At 43.2% G+C, this 24716-nt stretch overlaps 1 protein-coding gene and 1 long non-coding RNA gene across 2 annotated transcripts; one reads left to right on the top strand and one right to left on the bottom strand.

The window, feature by feature from the left end:
* The first annotated feature begins 7507 nt into the window (after positions 1-7507).
* SOSTDC1 (sclerostin domain containing 1) lies at positions 7508-12606 on the top strand. The gene is made up of 2 exons (XM_081024441.1): positions 7508-7801; positions 11329-12606. The coding sequence occupies exons 1-2, from the start codon at positions 7606-7608 to the stop codon at positions 11742-11744; spliced, it is 612 nt and encodes a 203-aa protein (XP_080880567.1). The 5' UTR covers positions 7508-7605; the 3' UTR covers positions 11745-12606.
* On the bottom strand, positions 11924-23548 carry LOC308469115. The gene is made up of 2 exons (XR_013982009.1): positions 19963-23548; positions 11924-17198 (listed from the first exon to the last, which is right to left on the bottom strand). It is a non-coding gene; the product is annotated as an uncharacterized lncRNA (long non-coding RNA).
* Positions 23549-24716: the final 1168 nt, after the last annotated feature.

The following is a 24716-nucleotide window of genomic DNA, read 5'->3' as shown; positions in this document are numbered from 1 at the left end:
GATTTGTTTAGAGCCATTTGAATGGTTTCCAGTTTGGATCTGGGAAATAAACCACTCTGGTTACCTTGGCAGATGACTTGTGCTGGGGAATAAACAGGGCAAGTGCAAGCAACCCTGTTGGTTCTCCTGAATCATGGCATCCTTCCAGATGTATCTCTGGGATATGACTTGTGTTGCACTTCCTGCAGTTGCACATGGACAGTAGCATTCAGAAAGTGGCGCTGAGGGATGTCTGTTCCACCTCTTGGCATTGGGGTGCCTCAGGGTTCCATCTCTCGCCCCTCTGCTTCTGAACATCTTCATGGAACCACTGGGTGAAGTCATCTGGAGATATCAATATATGTGAATGCCATGCAGCTGTAACTCTCCTTTCCATCCGAAGAAGTTGATGGAAACCCCAAACAGATGTCTTGGGGTAGATTCGGACAAATGAACTGAAACCTAATCCAAACAGGAGGGAACTTATGTGGGTTCTGGATGGAGTTGCATGCCCCCCCTCAAGGGTCAAACATGTCATTTGGAGATGCTCTTCAACTCAGCATTTCCCTTGAAGGCATCATCAGGGGCCAGGAATGTCTTTTTATCAGCTTGGGCTGATTCACCAACTCCAGCCTTATCTGGCGAAGGCAGAGCTTTTAACTTTTTGATGTACACTGGAAGTGAGGGTTGCATGGGCAAGCCTCTGAACTAGTAATTTATACTTGTCTATGCATATGTTCTGGAACTTTTGTGTTGCTTGACAGGTGTTTGCTGTGAAAAATATCTTCCCCTTTAGATATCATCTTGATGCCTAGGGCACAACGGGGATGGGATCTTGACAGATTTATAAATGACCATAACATTATATGGAATGGGAAAGATCTTGTATGACCTTTACAGGACTTAGGCAGTGCATTATTATAGATTCATTCAGCTGAAAGGGTGCATGCTTTTCCATGAAGTTGCAAAAAGCAAGAATAAGCATCTTGAGAAGCATAGTTAACCAATTCTGCAGAAACATGCAACCCAGATGAACTATCCTACCAAACTGTAAAATCAATTAGATGTCATATATTGAAAATTGTCCTTTTGATCCCTTTATCCCTTGAGTCATTGAGAAAATGTACCCCAGCAAACATACACCAAAGCAACAAGATGTATTTTTCACGGGTGTAACTCTACATCTCTGTACTGAACATACTATGGAGATATTAGAGTAGGTTTCTTGACTTCATGGCACGAGAAAGAGCTGTACTATATCAGAAAAAGTCGATGTCTTCTAGCCCATAATCCTTTCTCTGCAATTGGCGAGACCCAGCTGCATGATGGGAAGTTTTAATTATTTTAATTAGCACCAGACATTAATAGAGTACTGTGTTCTCTGCTGTCCCCTCCTCACTCCCAAACTCTTGGGAAGGGACATACATGGCTCAGTGGTAAAGCATTTATTTTGCATGCAGGTGGTTCCAGGTTCAGCCTCCAGAATCTCCGGGTAGGGCTTGTCTGAAATTCTGGAGAGCAGCTGCCAGTCAGTGTAGACGCTACTGAGGTAGAGGGACCTAATAGTCTGACTCAGTATAAGGCAACTTCCTATGCTCTTTGGATACTAAAAACTCCAGTAAGTCTCTAGGAATCGTAGGGAGTTAAGAATTTGGATGGATGTTCTGAGAAAGCTAGCCAATATTGGGATAGATCAGATTCTTCTTCTTCTTCTCACTCTAGCTCATACGCATGGAGGGCCCTCCATGCTCACCAGCCATTTGTATCCCACCTGCAGCATCCCTAGACGTCTATGGTACCAGACTCTCATGCAGGGCAGTAACATCAAAGTGGGGCCTGGGCACATAAATCCAATGTGTGGCATGTCTAGGCTTGGACTGCACTGCACTGTTGATTATGGGATTTTTGTCAGGAAATTAACCTACACAATGCATGCATACCACATCCGAACATCAACAGATCTACATCAGCAGCAGTGAACCTCTGGGGCCATTAGCCCCATGCACAGCGCTTTGCAAACCCCAATGATCAGCTGATCGTGGTGCTTGCAAAAATGCAGACTGAAATGGGTCACCTGGTGTCGTTGCGAGGTCAGGTGATTGACAGGTGGACAGGTGTCAATTGTGTCTCATGGGGGTGGGTGATAAAGATTTGATCCACCTGTCAGATCCATTCCACCAACCCTACAAAATCTGCACTCCCCACTTTTATCTACATAAAGTTAGCAACATAAGAAGTGAGGTAGGTATATTAGGTGCAGGGGGATGTCAGGTGTGTTCTCATTGTCCTCCCTGTTTATGGGCCAGATCAAGGCCAGATATTGCCCAATCTGTTGCTGTTTTGGCTACTCTTTTGACTTTATATTTTTAAGCTGTTTCAAGTTACAGAGTTCTTCAGTACATCAGTTAAGTATTTCTATAGCATTTCCCCTAAGTACTCAAACTCTTTCCCATAAATTACCTAAGCAACCCTTAGGGCAGTGTGATTATCCATGTATTATGGATTGGACTGAGGGCATGAGACAGTGGCTTGTGTAAGGCCACCCACTGAGTTACGCGCCAATAGCTGAGCTAGGGACGTCTTTTAGGTCATAATTGCTCTTAACTGCTCCGAAGGCAAACCATAATTGCTCTAAACTGCCTCACTTTGCCAACTTGCCATTTTTCTACTGCCCAGTCACCAGATATTAAATTCAGTATGCAAACACAAAAGAGATCCATCTCGCCTGGAGATACGAGCTGATTACTTTCCCCACAGCCTGACAAGAAAGTGATGAATCTGCTGCAGTTGGCAGCTCTTCCAGCTCTTGACAGACCAATGAGAAAAATGCACCTCCAGATCCCGAACCTTTGAGGAAGTAAAAAAATGTCAGCTGTCAGTGCGACACAACTGGGATAGAAGATCTGTCAGGCATGGCTCCAAGAGGATAGGTCTTTATAGATCAATAGCAATATTTTACCTGGGGGGGCAAAAAGGAAGCCAATATAGACTTCAAAGGCATTATGCTGTCTATGGCCAATACCACTAATTAATCAAGGAGTCCTTTTTAACAGGAGGAGTAGCTGTAGACTGGGACAGGAGCAGCCGATAGACAAGATGTCACACTTATTCTATCCGGAGATCATAAAGGAACAGATAAGTTTGGCAAAGCCTTCATTAGAGAGATGCTGACAGTCTTCTGATCAAAGACAGAAAATAAATGCAATTTAGAATCCAGAATCCAGATGGTCACTCAGAAATACTTCCAGATTGCAGAATACCTTAACAAAAGGTGAAGCAATTTACCAAGATGATCTCATGGTTATCTGGACTACATAAAGTATCCATTACACACACACACACACACACACACACACACACACACAATGCTGAGACTGCATCTTCTGGATATGACGTATTAGTAACTGTCGCCCATGTTTTTGTGACCTCACAGATCAAATGATCTAAAAATCTCCTGATGAGCCTCAAAGAGAATTGTAGGAGCAAATATCCATAAAGTCTGCAGAGCATATGGAAAACATTGAACAAAGAGAAAACTTTATTGGAGAGGAAATACTTGTAAGAAATAAGCTTGACTTGGATAATTTCACATGCTTGCAAGAAGAAGAAGAGTTTGGATTTGATATCCCGCCTTTCACTCCCTTTAAGGAGTCTCAAAGCGGCTAACATTCTCCTTTCCCCTCCGCCCCCACAACAAACACTCTGTGAGGTGAGTGGGGCTGAGAGACTTCAAAGAAGTGTGACTGGCCCAAGGTCACCCAGCAGCTGCATGTGGAGGAGCGGAGACGTGAACCTGGTACCCCAGATTACGAGACTACCGCTCTTAACCACTACACCACTTTGAAATTGCAGATCCAATTGCAGGTGAGAAGTGGTGGTGAGCTCAGCACGGTGCAGACACATTGGTTCTGCCAGTGCATTTGCACCAAGCCAACCTCACTTTGCTTCCTCCCAGTAAACCACAGCAATGTCTGTGATAAAAGGTGAGGTTAGCACTTCTGCTCCTCCTCACTGACCACTACTGGCTCAGGTTTAAATTGCCACTTCTGTTCTGAAAAATTCCATTTATTATGAGTCCAACCAAAATGTCACAAAGCAGTGAGCAATACTTTGAGTCCACCAGAGCTGTTCTTCAGGTTGGACATAAAGCAAAGCAGGGGAAGTGGGGCTGAGGGGGAAAAAAGCTGGTTTGATGTTGAAGCCATAATGTCTGCATTGGTCAAAAATTCTCTTTGAGTGTATATCTCTGTGTGGCATAGAAGCACTTCAGAATTTATAACCACACCATTGCAGAAATCCAAAGCAGAACAATGGGAAATCTGTATTGTGTCGATTCTACTTCAAAAATGGGACCGGCAGCATGCCTAGTATGTTGCCATTGCTGTTTATTGGACAGAAAGCGCTCACTTCCATGAGGCTCTTCCGTTCCCCATTACGTAGTGCAGAGGAAGAAGGCTGCACATGGAGAAACAAAAGAAGCATATTTTGGGTAAGTCATAATTATATACAATATCTTTCTGATACAGCTGAGCGTGCCTTTATGAATCGTTTAATACAAGGCAGCCTTACTTTATAATTGCTTTATAAAAGCAAAATAGATTTCATCATGTCTACTTTTTTTTTAGGTGGGTTAAATTGGATAGGTATAAAAGAGGAGAGCTGATCGTCTGGCTGTGGTGAGACACAGGACCGCCAAGTCCTGATCAAGGTTTTCCACACAAAAGCAACTGCTAATACACCGCCGTTCCAACCTGCAACATTCTTGCTATTCCAGAAAAGGGTGTGGCCAGTTATAATAACACAGGCAGGTATGGATTGAGCTCTCCTCACTCGCAGCTGCCAAGAGACTTATGGGTTCTGCTTTTCAACACCTCCTGCTTGCCTCCGTGTCTTCCACAGAAGCTGTCACCTGGGTGGTGCGCGATCTCCCATCGTTGACATGAGTGGCATCATTCTCATTAACTTAAATGGTGAAGGTAAAAGCCTTGGGGATGCCACATCCAGCCAGAATTCAGTATTTGGCATTCAACCTAAATTTAGCTACATCAGTCTGAATTGGATTAAATCGTACGTCAAACAACTGAGGTTGCACAAATGTGTTGGGTATAGGTGGTTTTTCTTTTTTCCTATTCTGGGGGTTCCGGTTAAGCATTGAACAGAGGAAGCATGTGCTATAATGTTGCTCCACAAAAGAGGCTATACAGGAACTCATATGAAGTGCCCTGTGATGTGTTAGATCTAGCTCACGGTGGTTCTCCAAATATTTGTCGGATTACAATTCCCATCATCCCTGACCATTGATCATGTTGGCTGGGACTGATAGAAGTTGTAGTCCAACAACACCTGGAGGTGTTGCTCTGACCATGTGTCCTTTGCCTCTGTTTGCACAAGTTCAGTATGTGCATGCAAAATACGCACTACTTGGAAATAGATGTACTTGCTGGGAGTTCTAAAGTGATTTCTTACAAATGCAAAATGGGCCTAATGTGGCCAGTGCCAGTTCCATACGTTGAAGTGGTCCAGTGATCTTGCAGATTAACTTGCAGATAAATAAAGTTGTTAAGGGCTTTATATAGTAACACCTTGAATTTGTCCCAGTAGCAAATTGGCAAGCAGTGCAACCTCCGAGCACAAGTGTTATATGTTGACAAGGTTTCACTCCTGTCAGCAATCGCGCTGCAGCATTCTGCACTAACTGCAGCATCTAGGCCAGGGTTTCCCAAACTTGGGTCTCCAGCTGTTTTGGGACTACAACTCCCATCATCCCTAGCTAGCAGGACCAGTGGCCAGGGATGATGGGAATTGTAGTCCAAAAAAAACTGATGGAGACCCAAGTTTGGGAAACCCTGACCTAGATCAAGTGCAGACAGTGCCTTGCAGGAATCCAGCTTTGACGTGTGTTTCTGCAAAAAAAGCTACAATCAGGGTACCACAAACATTGGTTGTTGGAACAAAGCCAGCTAAGAGCGCTGGTTTATTTATTTGTTTATTTTTTGCATTTATGCCTCAGCTTTTTTTCCCTCCAAAGGAACTCAAGGTGGCATACATGGTTCTCCCCCTCCTCATCCAATCCCCACAACAACCCTGTGAGGTAGGTTAGGCTGAGAGACAGTGATTGGCACAAGGTCACCCAGTGAGCTTCATGGCCAAGTGGGTATTAGAACCCAGATCTCCCAGGTCCTCCTCGTCCAACATTCTAACCACTACATCTCACTGGCTGTCAGACATAACACTAAGTCAGCTATACTGCATGCTTGTTCCTCCCCAATGGAGGAAGGAGCAAAGTGGAGGCATGCCAGACTAATTTGCTTAAACTATGGTTAGTGGCTTGGCACTGCATGTGGTCATTGCAGGACCAGTTGCTCCGTATCTCAGGGAGAGGAATCTCAAATGAATGCTTAATATCTGGAAGTAAGACATCAGCAGAATGCTACAGGTCAAAGTGAGATTTCCTTCCCCTCTTTGCAGAACAGCTTATTATTACTCATTATGTAAAATATACTTTCACATCCTTCAAATAGCAGTAGACGATTCATGAAGTGAAAGCTCCAAGTTATGTGCCACTTATGCTAGAGTATTCCCACTGGGCTTAATGAGGCTAACTTGGGCCATGTGAGCTGCCGAAGCTGTCTAAAGAAACTTCCTTTGGGGCAAAGAATGCGTATTATCTTTGTCAGCAGTGTCAGAGAAGTACAGCAGAGAATTTCTAGCACATTGAGAAGAGACAATTCCCCTAACACAAACGTTGCTTTAGGAAAGCTTTGCGTTGATCAAAGCTACATTATTAAAATCTTTCTCTAGGCCATCATTAAATTATTCACGGGACACATATAGTGGGCTGCCGTTTTCTCCCCCTTCCAGAAAAGTATGCTTGCCCTGAACCTTTTCCGCAGTGTGCAGAACAATTTTGCATCTTTCACATAAATGACAAAATCCATCCCTCTCTCCCACCCAATACAGTAGTAGAAAGTCTTAGGAAGACAAATCCTTGCTGGCAACAGTGATTCAGGCTGCATACTCCTGAAACCTTGAATCCAAACATGTTCAAAGCGTATCATCCCCCCTCAGAGAATTCTGGGCACTGTAGTTTAGCCCTCCCATAGTTACAATTCCCACCAGCAACCCTTAACCACAGTGCCCATAATTCTTTGAAGGAGAAAATGTGCTTCGAATGTGCTTTGAAGGTATTGTGAGTATGCAGCAGGTGAGAGGGGGAGTCAGGTATGCAGAGTGTCAGAAACGGCAAACCAGCTTATCCCCTCTGCAGTGTCTGGTTGCTACTGAACAGCTCTTCGATTCCTCCCTCCCTCTCCCCATCCTCAAAAACCTGGCCTAGGAATCCTGCAATTAGTGACTTTTCCCCCTTAAGCTCCTCCTTTGCTCCAGCCTTCCACTGGTAAAAAAAAAAGAATCCTTTGCTGCTTCCAGGGGATCCCACCCTCTCCTTGTCTGTGTTTTCATCCTGAAGCTCTCCCCAAGCTTACACTTCCACGAGTGCCAAGCCTCTGGGACTATATAAAGGGAGTCTCTAGGAGGAATTTCACAGTTGCAGAAAAGGCGGCGGAGGAAGCAGCAGCAGCAGCAGCAGCTGGGATTCAACAGGCGCGCGCACAGCTTGAGCCAGCCATGCTCCTCTCCGCTCTACAGCTCTCTGGCATTCTGCTCGCCTGCCTGCTCCTGAAGGGCTGCTGGGCTTTCAAGAACGATGCCACCGAGATCCTTTATTCCCACGTGGTGAAACCCATTCCAGCCAGCTCCAGCAACAACAGCACCTTGAACCAAGCGAGAAATGGAGGCAGACACCCGGGATTCGACCGGACCAGTAAGTATCTGTTTGGAGTTGTGCAGATGCGCTCTGTTCGTTATCCCCTCCTCAAGTACACTCCCTGCCCTTTATTTTATTTTACATACGATGTTTCAAAAGTCGAATTGTGTTTGCCATTAAGGATGCACCCCTTTAGAAGTTCTTGTGGAGAATTCCGTCTCAAGGGGGGGGGGGGGTCCTCCAAGCACGCTTTTTAAAATAAAAATAAAAATGAATGAGTTCTCGTGCCAAAAACGTGGCAGGCTTATTATTAGTAATTCCAAATTAGATCCAGGCTTTTTGCATTTGGGAGTTCTCTCCTGGATCTTGTGCTCATGAGATCTGAACAGGGAGCAAAAGACAGAATATTAAATGGAGAAAAAGAGAAGTGCTTGGGTTATTTATTTTTTTCTCCTTCCAGATCGGGGGCTACTTGAGATTACCTTTCATTTCTCATAAAGCGTCTTTGTAAGGGACAAAGTACTGTAGTTCAGGAGAGACAATGCTTTCTCTCCTCTAGTCTCTGTCTCTGTCTCTGTCTCTCTCTCTCTCTCTCTCTCTCTCTCTCAGCGGGCTTTTCAGCTAGCTCACTCGTCTGTGCCCCTTCACAAAGCTAACATTTACTTTCAGCAGCCAAGCTTTGATTTGGTTCCAGCATTTTTGTTTTTTACTTCCTGAATTAGCACTTACCTGCTTAACTCCTCTAGTCAGTGTCAACAAACAGGTTCACAACCTACCCGGGATCTCTGCTCCAACTTGCCTTTGAAAATGCCCTGCTCCCCTGATTGGGCTTTTGGCTGGAAAAAAAAAGAGGGGCACAGTTGGGAAATTGTTTTTTTTTCCCGGGGGGGGGGTGGTCGAGTTGACTTGAGCCATAAACCAGAACATCCTTGACTCCCAAAAGAGTAAAAAAAAGTTGATGACCACGTTTTTTAAAACAAGGAAAAAAGGCTTGCCTGCATTTCTGCTAAGCGTAGCTTAAATACACAGGAAATATCTTGTCAATGCAAGATTACATGAACAGCCCGGTATGCATTCATTGTCAGCGAACTGTCACTACGGGGGTGGGAGGGGAGCTAAAGTTGTACGCATGCAAGCACTGAAGAAGACAGACAATGCAAAGTGGTAACCACTTCCTTTCACTCACATTCCTGAGCCAGGTGCAGGATGCAAACCTGGATCAAAATTATTTGGGTGAGGAACAGTGTGCAGAAATCTATTCCTCTTAAAATAGTCAGTGGGGAATAGTTGGTGAAGCTGCTGTCTCTTCAAGTAATAGTCACACACACACAACCTGGGTGGAGACTTCCTGCAGAATGTCACCATAGAGAGGGAATTGGTTGATGGACATGGCATGTTGGCACATTAGCAAATTCAGCTTTGACTTACTAGAATTTGGAGAAGATCTCTTGTGCGAACCCTATTGGTGCCATCTTGCACAAAAGAACGTCCTTACAGAGTGTGCCTTAAGGAATACCTGGTTCCTGAAAAACGGAGTTGGTTGAAAAATCCATTGTGCATGGAGTGTTAGATTACACCTAACACCCTCCCTCCACAAAAGGTTTGGTAAATTTGAGTTGGCCTGTTGTGCCCATATAAGACAAACCTTTCGCATAAGCTCTTCCAGACAAATATCCCTCCATATTGAGGAGACTGCAAAAAAGTCCATATGTCTTCTTCTTCTTCTTCTAAAATGGTCATTCAACTCTACTTGAAATCAAAGCAGCAAACATAAGTTGAAATATCATGGGCGTGACGCTTTGCTAATTAACTATAATTCTGCTTATTTGCATTGCTCTTGAATAACATTGCACAGTTTCCACTTTCTTTAAGAAAGAGAAAGCAGAAGAGTGAAAGGTGTGTGTTGAAATTCATGGTGTGTGTTCATTTCAAAGGGTAATTATTAAAATAAGGAATTGTGCTTACTTCATTGAGGGTATATCTCTGCAGATGTAAGCAGGCACAAACATGTCTGTATCTGCGGCTGGTTCAGTGCCTTGGTACAATGTCAGTTGCCTTTTTAAAAAAATGAAATAATATTGCCTCAGGTTTAGCAGTATTACCTGTTTTAAGTAAGCATACTGACAAGCAATGTTGCAATACTGTAATACTGTCGCCTGAAGAAAACTGTGTATTTTGACAAAGAAAAATGTATAGAATACAGTTTTCTAAGAATCTTCCTCAGAGCTAGAGTTTTCCTTGAAGATAGTATGCATACATTGAGCTTTTTTGTATTGTTGTTATTTAAATCCAGCATATTAATTTCCTAAACTCCCCAAACAACACGCATAAATCTTCACACTAGCTAAACAAATACTTAACATCTTGGAACAAATCCATCTTAGATCAAGATCCAGGACAATGATTTCATGCAAGTCAGGTAGATGGATGGAAGCTTTTAACACAGTATTACTTCTGATACCATCAGAAGCTGAGGCAGCTTATATACAAACAGGCCACAATTAGCAACCTACTTACTCTGGGGCAATCCCACTAGCTTTTAGACCTGCACTATTACATTACAGCTTTAGTCATTCAGTTTTGGCCCAGAACAGGGATGGGGAGCCTGTGGCCCTCCAGGCACTGTTGGACTTGAACTCTTGTCTCTTGGCCAGGCTAGCTGGGGCTGATGAGAGCTGTAGTCCACCAACATCTGGAAGGTCACAGGTTCTCCACCCCTGGGCCAGAGGGAGAAGTAGAAGCCAATAATCAGTGCCTGGCCTCCATTGAGTTAGATCAGTGTTTCCCAAACTTGGGTCTCCAGCTGTTTTTGAACTACAAGTCCCATCATCCCTAGCTAGCAAGACCAGAGGTCAGAGATGATGGGAATTGTAGTCCAAAAACAGCTGGAGACCCAAGTTTGGGAAACACTGGGCTAGATGAAGTACACATCTATAGTGGGAAAATATACCAAATAATCACCCAGAACATCCATGAAACATCAACTGACTGCCAGGGGTCGACCTTTTCTGTGCCCCAGTTCAGACATTTGCCCAGTCTCCATGTGACTGAGGAGAAACATGCCCCTCTCATTCCTCCACCATTCAGATGGTGTAACAAGAGTTGAATGCACAATACCAGCTTCCATGGAAGCCCTGCTGACACAATTTCTCACCCTCAAAAGAGATTTGGTGCCAGTGTTATTGTAGCCGGTGTGTATGTGCAGTAAAATGTGTGTTGCAGGGAATCAAGGGAAATTACAGTGGCTGCTTGGGTGATGGGCAGTATCTTGTGATCACAGAAGTAGCTGCTGCAATACTCTGTGAATCCCTGCATGAGCAGATCCACAAACAGTTACTCTTATGAAGTTGGTTGCAGCAGCAAGGGGGAGGAGCAATAATGTAAAATATGGATGTTGACATGGACTTCCTGGCTTGCATATTGCATCATCTACACATAGTGCAGCAGGAAGGAGCTCCATCCCACTGCCACATGAAGGACATATAAACATGGGTACCAAGGCTTTGTGAGCTACTCTGATGCAAGAAATAAATGTAGGCCATTGGAATTTGAGTGTTGACCTCCATATTCTGTGCCTTTGACAGGTCGAGTTCAAGTTGGATGCCGGGAACTGAGATCCACCAAATACATTTCTGATGGCCAATGTACCAGTATAAACCCTCTGAAAGAGCTGGTGTGCGCTGGGGAATGTCTCCCTTTGCCGGTGTTGCCTAACTGGATCGGAGGAGGCTATGGTTCCAAGTACTGGAGCAGAAGGAGCTCACAGGAGTGGCGATGTGTCAATGACAAGACCCGCACCCAAAGGATTCAGCTTCAGTGTCAAGATGGAAGTACAAGAACCTACAAAGTAACTGTCGTTACAGCTTGCAAGTGCAAGAGATACACCAGGCAACACAACGAATCCAGCCATAACTTTGAAGGAGCATCTCAAACAAAGCCTGCGCAGCATCATAAAGAGAGGAAAAGGAACAGCAAATCCATGAAGCATCCCCCAAGTTAGAACTCAGCCATGCATCTTAAAATTTGAACTTATCAATGAATTGCCTGCTTTACAGATATCACTGCCTAATGAAAACTCTATCATGTCATTGTTTGCTTCACAGCTGGGTGTACATATACTTGTGGCTTTGACCAAACTCAAAAGGGCATTCTGTGCATAAGGACCTTTTTCATTGGGGGGGGGGGGTGAGTTGAGCATCTATATTTTCAAGATGGGCTCCAGACCTGCAGCTCAATGAACTTCTTTTTACTGGAAACAAAAGAGCTGTTGACATGGACATGCGATGTTTTATATTGTAGAGAGCTGCTGTTGTGTTTTTATGGGCACATGTTCTCAATCAAGTATTTAATCCATGTCTCACACCTCTCATTTAAAAGAAAAGGAATGATTTGGATTTCACACCGGGGGGGGGGGGGGAGCATTGTTCATGCTGATCATTTTCTTCCAAACCTTTGTATCCATAGAGTTGTAAACAAAAGCAAAATACGCATGACAGCAGCTTCAAAAGTAAATTTGAACAAAAAGTTATTTATTAATGTAATTATTTAATGAGCTTTGATGTGTTTTATATTTTTTAAGACGCCTGTTTTATGTCTCATCACTCCCCTCCCCACATGCATCAAAGTGTTTTCCTATGATTTTTGGTCAGAGTAGAATATACATTTTGTAGATAATGTAAAATAGATATTTTAACCTTTGTAGTTTCTCATTTTGGTTTTCAACTCAATGAAGCTGAAACGTGGGAAATGTTGTGTAAATACACTGTAAAGTGCATTTGTATTTTTTTATGTGTGCGGTAAAAAAAAGTAGATCTTACTTCATATCAGTTTCATCCATTTTTAATAAAAACATATCAACAACATTGTTCTTGTCCTTGGTTTAATAGCACATAAAAGAATGGTGCATCAATGACATAAAGTAAGGGCTGTTTCTGAGTGGCAGATCACATCAGGGTACTCTGGGTTGGCACCCCATAGCTGCTGGGGTGGTGGACATGTTCAGCCACCTTCCAACATTGCTGCAGCTTACCAAGATCGGGCTGAAGCAGGGCACAGCGGCAGTGAGTCCAGGGTTGGTGAACATCAGTGGAAACGCCAGATGGGCTCTGCTGGTGCACCTACACAGCCTAGATCTTGTCACTGCCCTGTCCTGGTCCTGTCCAAATAAACTCAAGCAACACCAATTTGTAGAGGGCAGCTCCTCCTTACCACACCCAGTGCTATTGTTGAAACCACCACCAGACATTTGTGGAGGGGACATTGATTGTGGCATGGATGAAACTGCCCTTGGGCATTATACAAGAAAATAGATTCACTACTGCAAGAATCCTTTGGGCTGTGCGAAGGGACTCCCCCTGCCCCCTGCTTAATCTGTGCTGGGATTTTCCTCAACCCTCTAGAGCAGATTTGGGGAGGTTGTGCAGAGATTGAGAGGAAAAGGCACAAGCAGAAATCATTGCGCTAGTGTATCTATTTAGTTTCATACCATATAAGCACTCACCTCCTGCCCCACACATCATGCATGATCACCATTGCCTAAGGGGAAGAGCAGGGTGTGCTTTCTGGGAACCCACAGAAATGCCAATGTTCAGCCCCCAGTATTCAGAGGGCTGCATAGGAAGCAGACTCTCAGAGCGTTCCTTAGCTTTCTCCCTTTGGTGACGCCACTGCAGTGTGCGGTTAGTGGCTTGAGGGAAGGGAATTGTTTTTAAGATGGTTGAAGACTGTATTATAACATAGGCATCATCTGGCCTTGGCATATAGCAGTCATCTACTGGTAAATTGGGATCTATGAGTTGACCTCAGGGTAAGTGGCAGATTAGAAAGATTTTCTGACTCTCAGTTGTTTAAAAAATAGCAACAAATGAGAGGCTCCCCACTTAGGCTTCTGAAATGAAGAAAGTGTCAGAGGAAAACAGAATGGAGTTTTGTGTGGAAGGGCTGTGGGTTCAGTTGCAAGGGGTGGGGGAATCCTGGGCTAAGCATGTTCTTTAATTCTAAGAGTCATAGCATATAGTAAACATACAAATGAATGTGCTCAGAAACAATCACATCTTTCTTTTGGAAAAGCAGCCCAGGGAGGGCAGGGATATGCATCAGTCTTATGTATTCTTGGGGGGGGGGGGGGAGAGACATGGCTGTGAGTGCTCTCACATGAAGTTATGGTGGCCACCAATTTGGATGTCTTTAGGTAAATTCATGGAGTATCAGGAGCTACTAGCCATGGTGGTTACACTCTGCCTCCATGTCAGAGACAGTATGCCTCTGAGTGCTGGGAATCACAAGTGGGAAGAGCACTCTTGAACTCAGGTCCTTCCTTTGAGGCTTCCAATAGGCAACTGGTTGGCCACTGTGAGAACAGAATGTTGGAGTAGATCAGCATTTCCGAAACTTGGGTCTCCAACTGTTTTGGACTACAACTCCCATCATCCCTGGCCACTGGTCCTGCTAGCTAGGGATGATGGGAGTTGTAGTAAAAAAACAGCTGGAGACCCAAGTTTCAGAAACCCTGGACTAGCTGCACCACTGGCCTTATCCAATGGGCTTTTCTTAACTTCTTAAATGTATTGTGTGGCTGTGACCCAAGACCACCACTTTGCCCCTGCGGCAAAGCAGTCAATAGCACTCATACGGGGCTCTCTGGTTAGCTGCATCTTGCTCTGAGGAATGGTTATTTCTCGAGAGCAAAGCACTGTGGGCAAAGGGCTACACCACTGCCACTTTGCCATGGCCAATACTGTCTAAACTTGAACAGCAGCAGCCTTTCAAGTTGAACTACTCTTAAACTACAGTAGTAGTGTGGGTGCTCTTCAAGGTCTTCTGAACCTGGAAGGACCCGACATTTCCTAGGGTCCTTTGTCAGGGAGGGAGACAATGCCAAATGAGAAGCCCTGGAGAGCCTTGACGCACTGAGACTACTGCCACAGCAGGAAAACACACACAAAAAGAGGAGGTCAGTGGTAGCTCTGCCTCATTTGGGTAGAATGTATTGTACTGGTTCAAAGAACATGATTCATTTTGCAAGCAAGCAGTCCATCCAGTAGTGTCTCGAAGCCACATTCGTTTGCAAACAGAGGAGGTGGGGCAAGCACGTCCTGCAAAAGAAATTAACACCCCCATTCCAGCCATGTTGCAATTAACTAGGGAAGACATTTTCTTTATTGACATAGGCACATCAAGCAATTAAACAATGCTTAAATACTACATGGCAACTTTATGGTCAGGTTCCAGAGATACTCAGAATGAGTTATCTGTAAAATCAGCTGTACACAATACTTGGGCAAAGTTTTGGGCACATGTGGGAACTGCCCAAGGGCTGCTAACCAACCAGACATTTCATTCGATGATTTCCTGGAGGATAAGGCTTTCATAGAAATCATAGAGATGTAGAGTTGGAAGGGACCCTGAGGATCATCTAGTCCAACCCCCTGCAATGCAGGAATATGCCGCTGTCCCATACGGGGATCAAACTTGCAACCTTGGCATTATCAGCACCTTGCTCTAACCAACACCAATGCATACTATTTTATGATGACTATATTACTTCCAGTACCAGAGGCAATATGCCTCTGAATACCAGTTGCTGGAAGCTGCAACCAGACAGTGAGCCCTGTTTGTGAGCTTTCCATAAGCAGATTGGCCACTGTGAAAACAGAAGGTTGGACTAGATGGGCCTTTGGTCTGATCCAATAGAGCTCTTCTTATGTTCTGATGATTCTTGGTGGCTAAATAAATCTATTTTACATCATGTAAATACACTTTGTCATCATTTTAATATTTAATTTATTTAAATATTTTTGACAACCTTTTAGGGCAAGGCCATCCAAAAATCTAATAATTCAATGGGTTGGATTAAGACTACATCAGATGCCATTTAGTCCCATTGAAAACAATGAAACAGATGTATCCATGGGACTAAAGTGTGACTAAATCAGTCTGGATCCAGCCAATATGTGATGCTAAAATGCAAAATCAGTTTGCAAAAGAGAAAAAGAAGAAAAAGGTGCCACCATTTAAACAGCAGAATCATTCAAAGCCAAACAATAATCTGCTGGAATATATAATAGAAAAGTCTCATAGAAAAGAACACAATTCTTCTGTCATTTGGTTTATAAAATGTAGAGTGCCAACTGTGTCTATGAACAAGGATATACATCCCCCCCCCCTTTAACTGATTAATCCCAGTGCTGGCATGAGTCAGCTGAAAAAGCAATATCAACTTCATTAGTGAACTGTTATCTGCTGATGAAAAATGCCTAGAGCCAAGGAGTAATCAGGGTTATATTTAATGAAAGGAAATACATTCTCCTCTGGCATGTTTGCTGTTTTGAGAGCACCATGGAAATACAGAGGAACAACATATGATAATGGTTGGAAGGAAGGAGTGAGCTACAATAGCTTTAAAAGATTCCCAGTTTGGGAGACAAAGTTTGTGACATGTTTGCAACAACGATTAGAAGCTTAATTTTCATTCTGTTTCCCCTTTCAACTGCCGCCACACACACAACCTGCTAGGCATTTCTCGTCAACTGTCTTTGAAATCCAAAAATGTCAAATCCAAGTTCAGTCACAGAATAATGCTGACTTGAATAACACCCTTGGAAATACCTAAAAGATTTCTGCCTCATAAATAACCAGAGTCCTCCTCAACCTGACCTTTACATCCTTCCTGAAGAACTGCCACATTAATCATGAGCGTGTTCAACACATTCCACTCTGGGATTCTTGTTGCTACAGTGCTAACTTGGAGGATTTCAGAAACTTAGAAGGATCCGCGAGTGCTGGAAAGCATTCTCTTCTCATGATGCATTTCCTTTCCCGCAGGCCAGGCAAGGGGCTTTGATTTTAATTTCATTGACATACTTGTAAATGTAGCTCCAGGTGAAAACTTAAATTTGTCTGCAGATTTATGAGCCGGGCAGACAGTCTGTCACTAGACTTGTTCCCTTTGCTTGAACATCAGCCCCACAACAAGACTTGCCTGAGCATCTTTTTGAAAGCCATCCAGCTTTTCAAATTGTTTCACGTTTTGCCCATGTCAATTTCTTCTGAGGGATGCTGGGAGATCTTGTTGGGTCTGCAATATTAAAGCGAGCTGACTCCATTCACTTCACAGGCTATGATGCAGATTGGAACACAAATAGCTTTGGTTTTTGCACATCTTTCAATTTTTCAATACAGAACCACAAACTGATCATTCAAAAAACAAATGAATATTGAAATACAGATAAAACAAGCATTTTAGGTTACCATGCACACCAAAATATGTATTTTAGGGTAGAATAAAAATGCATATTTTATGGAGAAAATACCATGTGCATATTTCTGCTGTTGTTTTTAAAATGCAGCTTGATGTGGAAACATGCTTGAAGAGCCTGATATAAACAGAAGCAGACAGATCTGTCCATTCTCATTCCTCCTCTACATCAACTTCTGCAATCCTCTGTACTCTTACCTGGAAGTAAATTAAGCACAGTGGGACTTACTTCTGTGTAAAGGAATGCATTGCACATTTTTAAAAACAACAACAACTCAAGACCTCTCTGTTTCCCCTGGTATGGAGATATTCCATACTCTAATAATTGGAGAATATATCCATACTGATCACAATACTGAATTCAATTAACTTCTTGCAATGCTCCAAATTTGTTCTTAACACATTTGGGAAATGGCAGTATCTTTGCCACATGGCTGAACAGCCTGTTCTGTTTTTAAAAATCAACCAAGCTTCTCATCTTCCAGTTCCTGAAATGAGAAGCAGGGATGCCTGGAATTTGGAATGCAACTTCTTGAAATGTAGAATGCACTCAGGGGCACCAATGTGCATCAAGTAAATAAGACATTTTATACTGTAACTAATCTGGTTATAGGATGAGGCTATAGATTCACCACAGCTACCTGATAACTATCTGCTAGGGTAGCTGAACCAAGGGTGATGGGTATTACAGAGGAGATCTTCAAAATTCCCTGGTGAGACTAGCAGTTCTGTGAGGCTGTGACTTTATAGCATAATGCACCAATATAAGAAAATGACCAGTCTATGAAATCCTTGAAAAAATGTATGGTTAAAGGCTGCAGGTTTGTGTGTCCACGTGTGTGCAGCCAGCACTCATGCATGCTCATATACACACTTCTGAGACCTTTAGGATCGTTTGCTGGGAGTTATGATGTGTGTGTTAACCCATAACCTTATGCCCACAAGAAGCTCTCACACAAAGAAATAAAGAAAGCTTGGTTTATTATATAAAATAGGCATGACAGAATAGATATACAGTGGTACCTCTGGATGCGAACGGGATCCATTCCGGAGCCCCATTCACATCCTGAAGCGAACGCAACCTGCGTCTGCGCATGCGCGGGTCGCGATTCACCGCTTCCGTGCATGACGTCATTTTGAGCATCTGCGCATGCATGAGCGGCGAAACCTTGAAGTAATGCGTTCTGTTACTTCCGGGTCACCGCAGAGCGCAACCCGAAAATGCTCAACCCGAAGCTACTTCAACCTGAGGCATGACTGTATATATATAAATGCTACTTTAGACAGCAGAGTTACAGTCGAAGCAGGTGGCAAATTACAATACATACACACTTTAATTAAAGAGTTAAATATTTCCTAACTATTCTATGAAGCTTACAGAAGAATGGGCATGACAGTTTTGCCATAGACTCACACTAGGAGAGGGGGGAAGGAAAATATACCTGTCCTTAGAGTTCTGGAAAGCACTGGGTAAGTTCTGTCTTGTTGGAGCTGTGAGAGCTAACTGACCTTTGAATTGAATGGGTTTTTAAATACCAATTTGCCAAGGTACACCAGTATAGATGGGAGAGAGCTGTGGACTGAGTGATTCCTGCAATTTCCATAATCCCTTCCAGAATTTCCTGCCTAGTTCTCTTTGGTCATCCTGTTCCCATTTGCTTAACAAAAAGGGTGAAAGACTTGTAGTAGTTTGCCATTATCGGAAGCTGGCCATCTCTTGTCTGTGATCTGGCTTCAGATCTGGATCTCACTGAGGAGTTGAGTATCTTGTACTTGACAAATACATTTGCATGTGCTAACCTTTAAGCCAAGATGTGTGTGAATTCAGGATATTCCTGAATGCTTTTTAGCAGGTGGCTGGAATCAGGCTGGTTTCATGGTTACTGGAGTTCATCATGGGGTGTGTGTGTGTCTTGTGTCATATTATAGTTATGTCAATCTTATACTTATGCCATGATCTACAGAGACAAACCCGTATCAGAAATTCAGATTCACACACACCTCCTCACAAAGTATGAGCAGCACAGCAACTAACTCAATATGTGTCATTAATTCATTGGCTGAATAAGAGCTAAGGGCTTTTAAGATGGTATTCTAGAACTTTTTGGGATCAAACAGACATAATATTATTCACTCAATTAGTTACTGGCTAAATATTTTGAAAAGCCAGTAGTATATTATGGGGGGGGGGGGCAATCCAAACTGGGATTATGGCATGGAGGAGTCTTTAGCCATTTAACTACAGATCGCCCCCCTGCCCCCCAAAACAGCTGATCAAAGCAGGAACAAACAGCTGAACACCTTTAATCTGCAATTTTTGCTTTTTCAGATTTGTGGGAGGTTGAGGCTCACTGGGGAAGCAGGCATTGTCCAGTGAAGGCAGGTCAAAGCAGAGGGCAAACAAGGACAGGACCTTGGACAGCTCCAAGAGGGCCCTGATGGCTGAAGTGTGTTCTCCTCCTAAGGCAGTTACAGGAAGATGGTCATTGAGTTGTATCCAACACTAGTCCTAATTAGAATAGACAATGAATGAACATGGCTAGCTTAGGTCCATTAATTTTCATTGGTCTATTCTGAGTAAAACTTAGCTGGAAACATCCTTTTGAAGGGACCTAGACCTATGGAAGTCTTATATAACTTGACAAGATATGCAGTATAACTACACTCTTCCACTTTGGAGGAGGTGACCTCTTGGCTTATTCTATTTATTTATGAATGGATAACCCACACTTTCATAAAAATATAGCAAGGCAGAGTACAACATATAAGATAAAATCAGAAAAAGATCCATAAAACACTCCGAGTTTTGCATGTATGAGTGGGGGGTGGGGAAAATACACAGGAGAAACAGTTATAGTTTGCTTCTAATGGTGTTCTACTCTCCTTGGTAACACTTGCAGTTATTGTTCATTTACTAATCTTATTTCAAACAACAAGTTTATTGGCTGCAAACTTTATATACCAAGGGACCTCTTCCGTGATTTTTTCCCTCTTTTCTTTTTGGCAGATCAAGTACATTCCTTTCCTCTCTCTCTCTCTCACTTCCAAAGAAGATGAGAAGCACGGTGGCCAACTGAATACTTCTGAAAGGATTAAGGATGTTCGAAGGGTGAGTAAGAGTTGCTGTAAATTTAACACACCAAAAAAAAAAAAAAAGCGCTTATGAAAGAAATAATATAAATAAATAATCCTGGCTCATAATGGGAGTATTACAACTTTTGCCAGGGGCTGTTTTCCACACAAGGATACGGGTTTTTACACATATTCCTTAAATCAGAAATGGCTCCTGAAACTGGGCCAGAAGTTTTGAAAAGATGATTCACAATGCAATCCTACCCCTAAGGGGGTAGCACTATGTGGGGATAGGAACAATAGACTAGACTCTATGTGGGCACAGAGATACCCTTATGCCAGCAAAGTCTACCACCAAAGCAGCCTTTCTTCTGGCAGGATACTGTCAGCATAAGTGGGGGAAGAATGGGAGGAACAGGAGCACAGCAGGGCATGAACAAAGGAGGAACTCCCTGCTGCTTGTGGCTTCTCTCCACCCTCTAAGAAGGCAGTGGAAGAAGTAAAGTAAATTACATACTCCCCACCCCACAGCTAAGACTATGCATAGGATGTATCCCAAGGCTCAGAAGTTGAACTAATGCTTTCGATCCTTGGTATCTCTGAGAAGAACTGAGAAAAATACATGTCTGAAATCCTGGAGATACTCTGCTAGCCTTTGCAGACAATGCTCAGTGAATGGGCCAGCAATCTGACCCAGGATAAGCTTCTTAGGGTGCTAAGATTCTCACAGTTGATCATGGCATACCATAATGAGTATCTGTTCAATTTGTGCTCTCAAGAAGGGAATATAGATCACATATATAGCAAGACACTTGGTTGGTTGGTCGGCATCCATCCCTCACAAGACCCATGGCATAGGGATATGGAGAGCTGCCTTATATCAGCAAACGTTTGGGAATATGTGGAATGGCGTATGGGGAATGGAAGAAAATCTAGGAAACAATACCCATATCCCCTCCCTCCCTAACAATACCTGATGAGCACCCTAGCACCAGAAATGGTCTGCTCCAGCTGTTAAATTCTTCCAAGTAGAACTGAGCAGATTGCACCCATTTCATTTCTGCTCAGTCTCACCCCACTCCCCCCCCCCCCGTTACACCATCCCTCATGGAACAAAGAACTCGGGAATTACGTAAAAGGTGATGGAGGTCTCCAGCAAAGCATATTCACTTTGCGAGTAGCCTGGAGAACCACCCCTGAGGTGGTTTTCTCCCTCAGCAATGAGTTAGCAGGCCAAGGAAACAACTGGGCCTTTCAAGAACAGTCAGCCCTTAGCTGAAGAGTTCTGATGATTTGAATGGAATGCTCAAAGGTCAAATTCATGTTGGGGGTGAGCACATGCCAGTTGTGGCAGGAATGGAAGACCATTCTTTTTTTCTTTTGAACATTTTTGCTAGGGTAGAGCCCAGAGGCATTCTGATGAAATGAAGATTAGCGGGTGGCTGCAGCCTCACCTATACCCTTTCTTCGCTGCACAGTGCGAATTGTTGCCAATGCACTGTCCTGATAAGAAAAAGGAGAAAGGGATGCTGGCAAACACCCTCAGTCCTCTGGGGCACATGGGCCCCTGCCATTTGCCCTACTAAACTTGTCTAAATTCCTTTTTAATTGGAAGCTCCAAGCGTTGAACCTGGGTCCTTCTGCAAACAAAGTGTGAGCTCCGCCACTGAGCAATGGCCTCTTCCCAAAACAGTAGTGTAAAAGATAAGAGAAGCAAGATTTTATCAAGATCGTTAACTCAGGGTGATAAATCTTTTGGTGAACTACATTTACATTACTTGAAAGCAAAACTAAATTGTGCCAGTGACACATCAGTTCTTTAGCAAAAATTTTAAAAGCGCAAACGTTCCCTATGCTTCTAACTAGGAACCGAGTAGCACATTCACATCAGTCATACTGAAGCACAAGCATTTCTGCTATGATCAAACTTACTTACTAAGTTTTCAATCCACTGGGCCATTAAAAAAGCACACAGAGATGTTTAGCAAGAAAAATAACGATCTCAATGAGTAGCAGACAAGGTAAACATCTCTTGGTTCAACCCTTTTCTTTTCCAAAAAATTCAGATATAATAGGATTTAATAAAAAGAAAACTATTTGGGTATAATTTAATTTTAATGTTTAATAATTATTTATTATTCAGCCCCATAAGTTGTTGAATAGTTAAGAACAAGCAGAGCATTTGTCTAGAATTCAATTTTTCTAGAATGTAGGACGTTTTTGTCTAGCTAGGGTGTGCTGGTAACTGTGATTATGCTTTTTGCTTACCTGGATGGAGAGATGTGTGTGGAGGATGTGTAGACTCCTCTGACTTTTGCGTGGCAGGAATGTAGACTACTGAACAAAGATAAAAGTCACATCTATTGCTCCTCCCACCTTTGTGACCAGTTCTGCTCATCACTTGCACGAGTCCCCTCGGAGATTGTACCTGAGGGAATGTGGCCCTCAGACCAAAGAAGTTTCTCCAACCCTTTTCTAGATCAATCAAGAAGTTGCTTGCTAGGCAGCAGATGTAAACAAGATGTAACTCTCAAGCTGAAGGCACCCATCAGTCACATAATGCTGGGCATTTGATTCACTTTTCTTGTCATCTAACTCAGGTAACAAAAAATATGTGTGGCACAATGCATGGCTTATGGGTTGCATTGTTTGGTGGGTCAAAAGTTGTTATTAATTAATCTCCTTCCATATTGATTTCAAAGTGATTCACAACCATATAACAAAATGCCTAGAGATAAATGTTAAACAATATAGATAAATACCCAAAGCAGAAATTTAAAGCTTTTTCATTCAGCTGGAAAAACTTCTCAGAATGAGAATGGGTGCCTGTCACATCTCAGCAGGGATGCTTTCCACAAAACAGAGGCAGCTACATTGAAGGTCCTCCTCCAAATTGTTGCAGAGGGCTTCTGATAGTTTAGGAACTTCAAGAAGAGATTCTTCTGCAGAATACAGTGAGTTACTGGGTATGTAAGAGGCAAGGCAGTCTCTTATGCAACCTGGTTCCTACTTGTCTTAAACATGAGTACCAAAACTTTGAACGTGGCCCAGAAGCGTTTTAGGAGTCAGTGCGGATCCTGAAAACAAGGGGTTATATGCTGTTGATAGTTTACCCCAGAAGCAAGCTAGCTGCAAACACTGGATCAATCCCACATGGAAAGTATTGTAGTAACCCAACACAATTCTATCCAGCAGTGGCCATTTTAGCTGGTCATTATGTAACAGGATAAAGAGCTGATGCCCCAGTTTGCTTATTTTCGCCTTGCCTCCCTTATGTCATGCCATTTAGACTGCAAGCAGTTATGATAAAATAATAAAATAAACCATCTTGTGTGGTTTGGCAGAAAGGCGATATATAAATGCAGTAAAAATAAACAGTTTTAATTGTTTCAGCTGCCGGTTATGCAAGCACTGCTGAAGCATAAGCCTCCCGGCCAACTGCCCCAAACATGTGTTGCTTACATTGCACAACCAAGCAGCCCACCAGGCTCCCCTCCCGCCCACCACTGCCCCCCTGAGAATTGATTTTCCACATAAACGTACGATAATTTGTAATGAAATGCACATGGGTGAAACTGTCACTGTTCTTTAGAGGGCTCCATTTTCTGTGAGAGTCCTATGCCCTGGATTATATTTTCAGAACTGGAATAGTAGCTTGTCTTACTTTAGATAATTTTGGAAAATCAATGGTTCCCCCCCCCCTTCTCCTAACACCTGCTTTTGTAAGTACAATCCTCAGCAGTAATTGACAAACAGCTGTTGTACGTTCCATGCGGCTAACTCAAAAGGCTGCACAAAAACAGCTGACCTAGACCTCAGAAGAGGCTGGTGACAAGTGCAGCAGCTTCTGGTCAGTTCAGTAGCACTCGGATGTTACCCTATAATCACTCAAGAAGAGAGGGTAACAGCATTAAACAGTCACAGAAAGAAATTACTGCCATACGCTGTGAAATCAGTGTGAGAAATATGGAAATAAACATCTGTGCTACACTGGACCCTGCTTAAGAGCCAATGATTGCTAAGAAGTACAGGGATTAAAATGAAGTGTCAGGAATTAATAGACACACATGGATGAGAACGTCAAACTGCATGACCAGTGCCGGATTTATGTATAGGCTAAGTAGGCTGAAGCCTAGGGCCTCTAAATCTAGGGGGCCTCCCCAGCCTACTTGCCCCCAGCAGACAGTCTCCCCTCTCCCAAAATTGCAAACCCAAGACTTCATGTGAGGGCAGGGCAACTTGGGCCCAGCAGCTATGAGACTCAAGGCCAGCCAGTGGGGACCAATTTGAAACTCTAGGGCCCAACTTGAATTTTTTTTTTGTGGGGCCCTAGTTCACAGCCAAAGTCTGCAGAATCTTAGAGGTATATGTGTGCTAGGTCATTTTCACAAGGTCAGCAAAGCCCTTCAGAAATCAGACCTGTTATTGAGTTCTTGTGCAAGTTTGTACAGTTCACTTCTGGATTTTTTAAAGAGAAGATTTTGATGAGCATGAGAAACAAGCAAATGCCACCTTGCCAAATGTTGACCACAAAACAGGGAGACAAAGAGTGAGGGAACAGCAAAGAAATGACAGAAGTGCACCTGATGCCAAGTGGAGTAGCCTAGGGTCTGTCTTCCTCTAAATCCAGCCCTGGAAGGGGGT

This window comes from Podarcis pityusensis, assembly GCF_964106645.2.
Source record: "Podarcis pityusensis genome assembly, contig: HAP1_SCAFFOLD_388, whole genome shotgun sequence".
Taxonomy (NCBI): domain Eukaryota; kingdom Metazoa; phylum Chordata; class Lepidosauria; order Squamata; family Lacertidae; genus Podarcis; species Podarcis pityusensis.
Note: the sequence above shows the minus strand (reverse complement) of the source record. Positions and strands in the feature narration are given on the sequence as shown.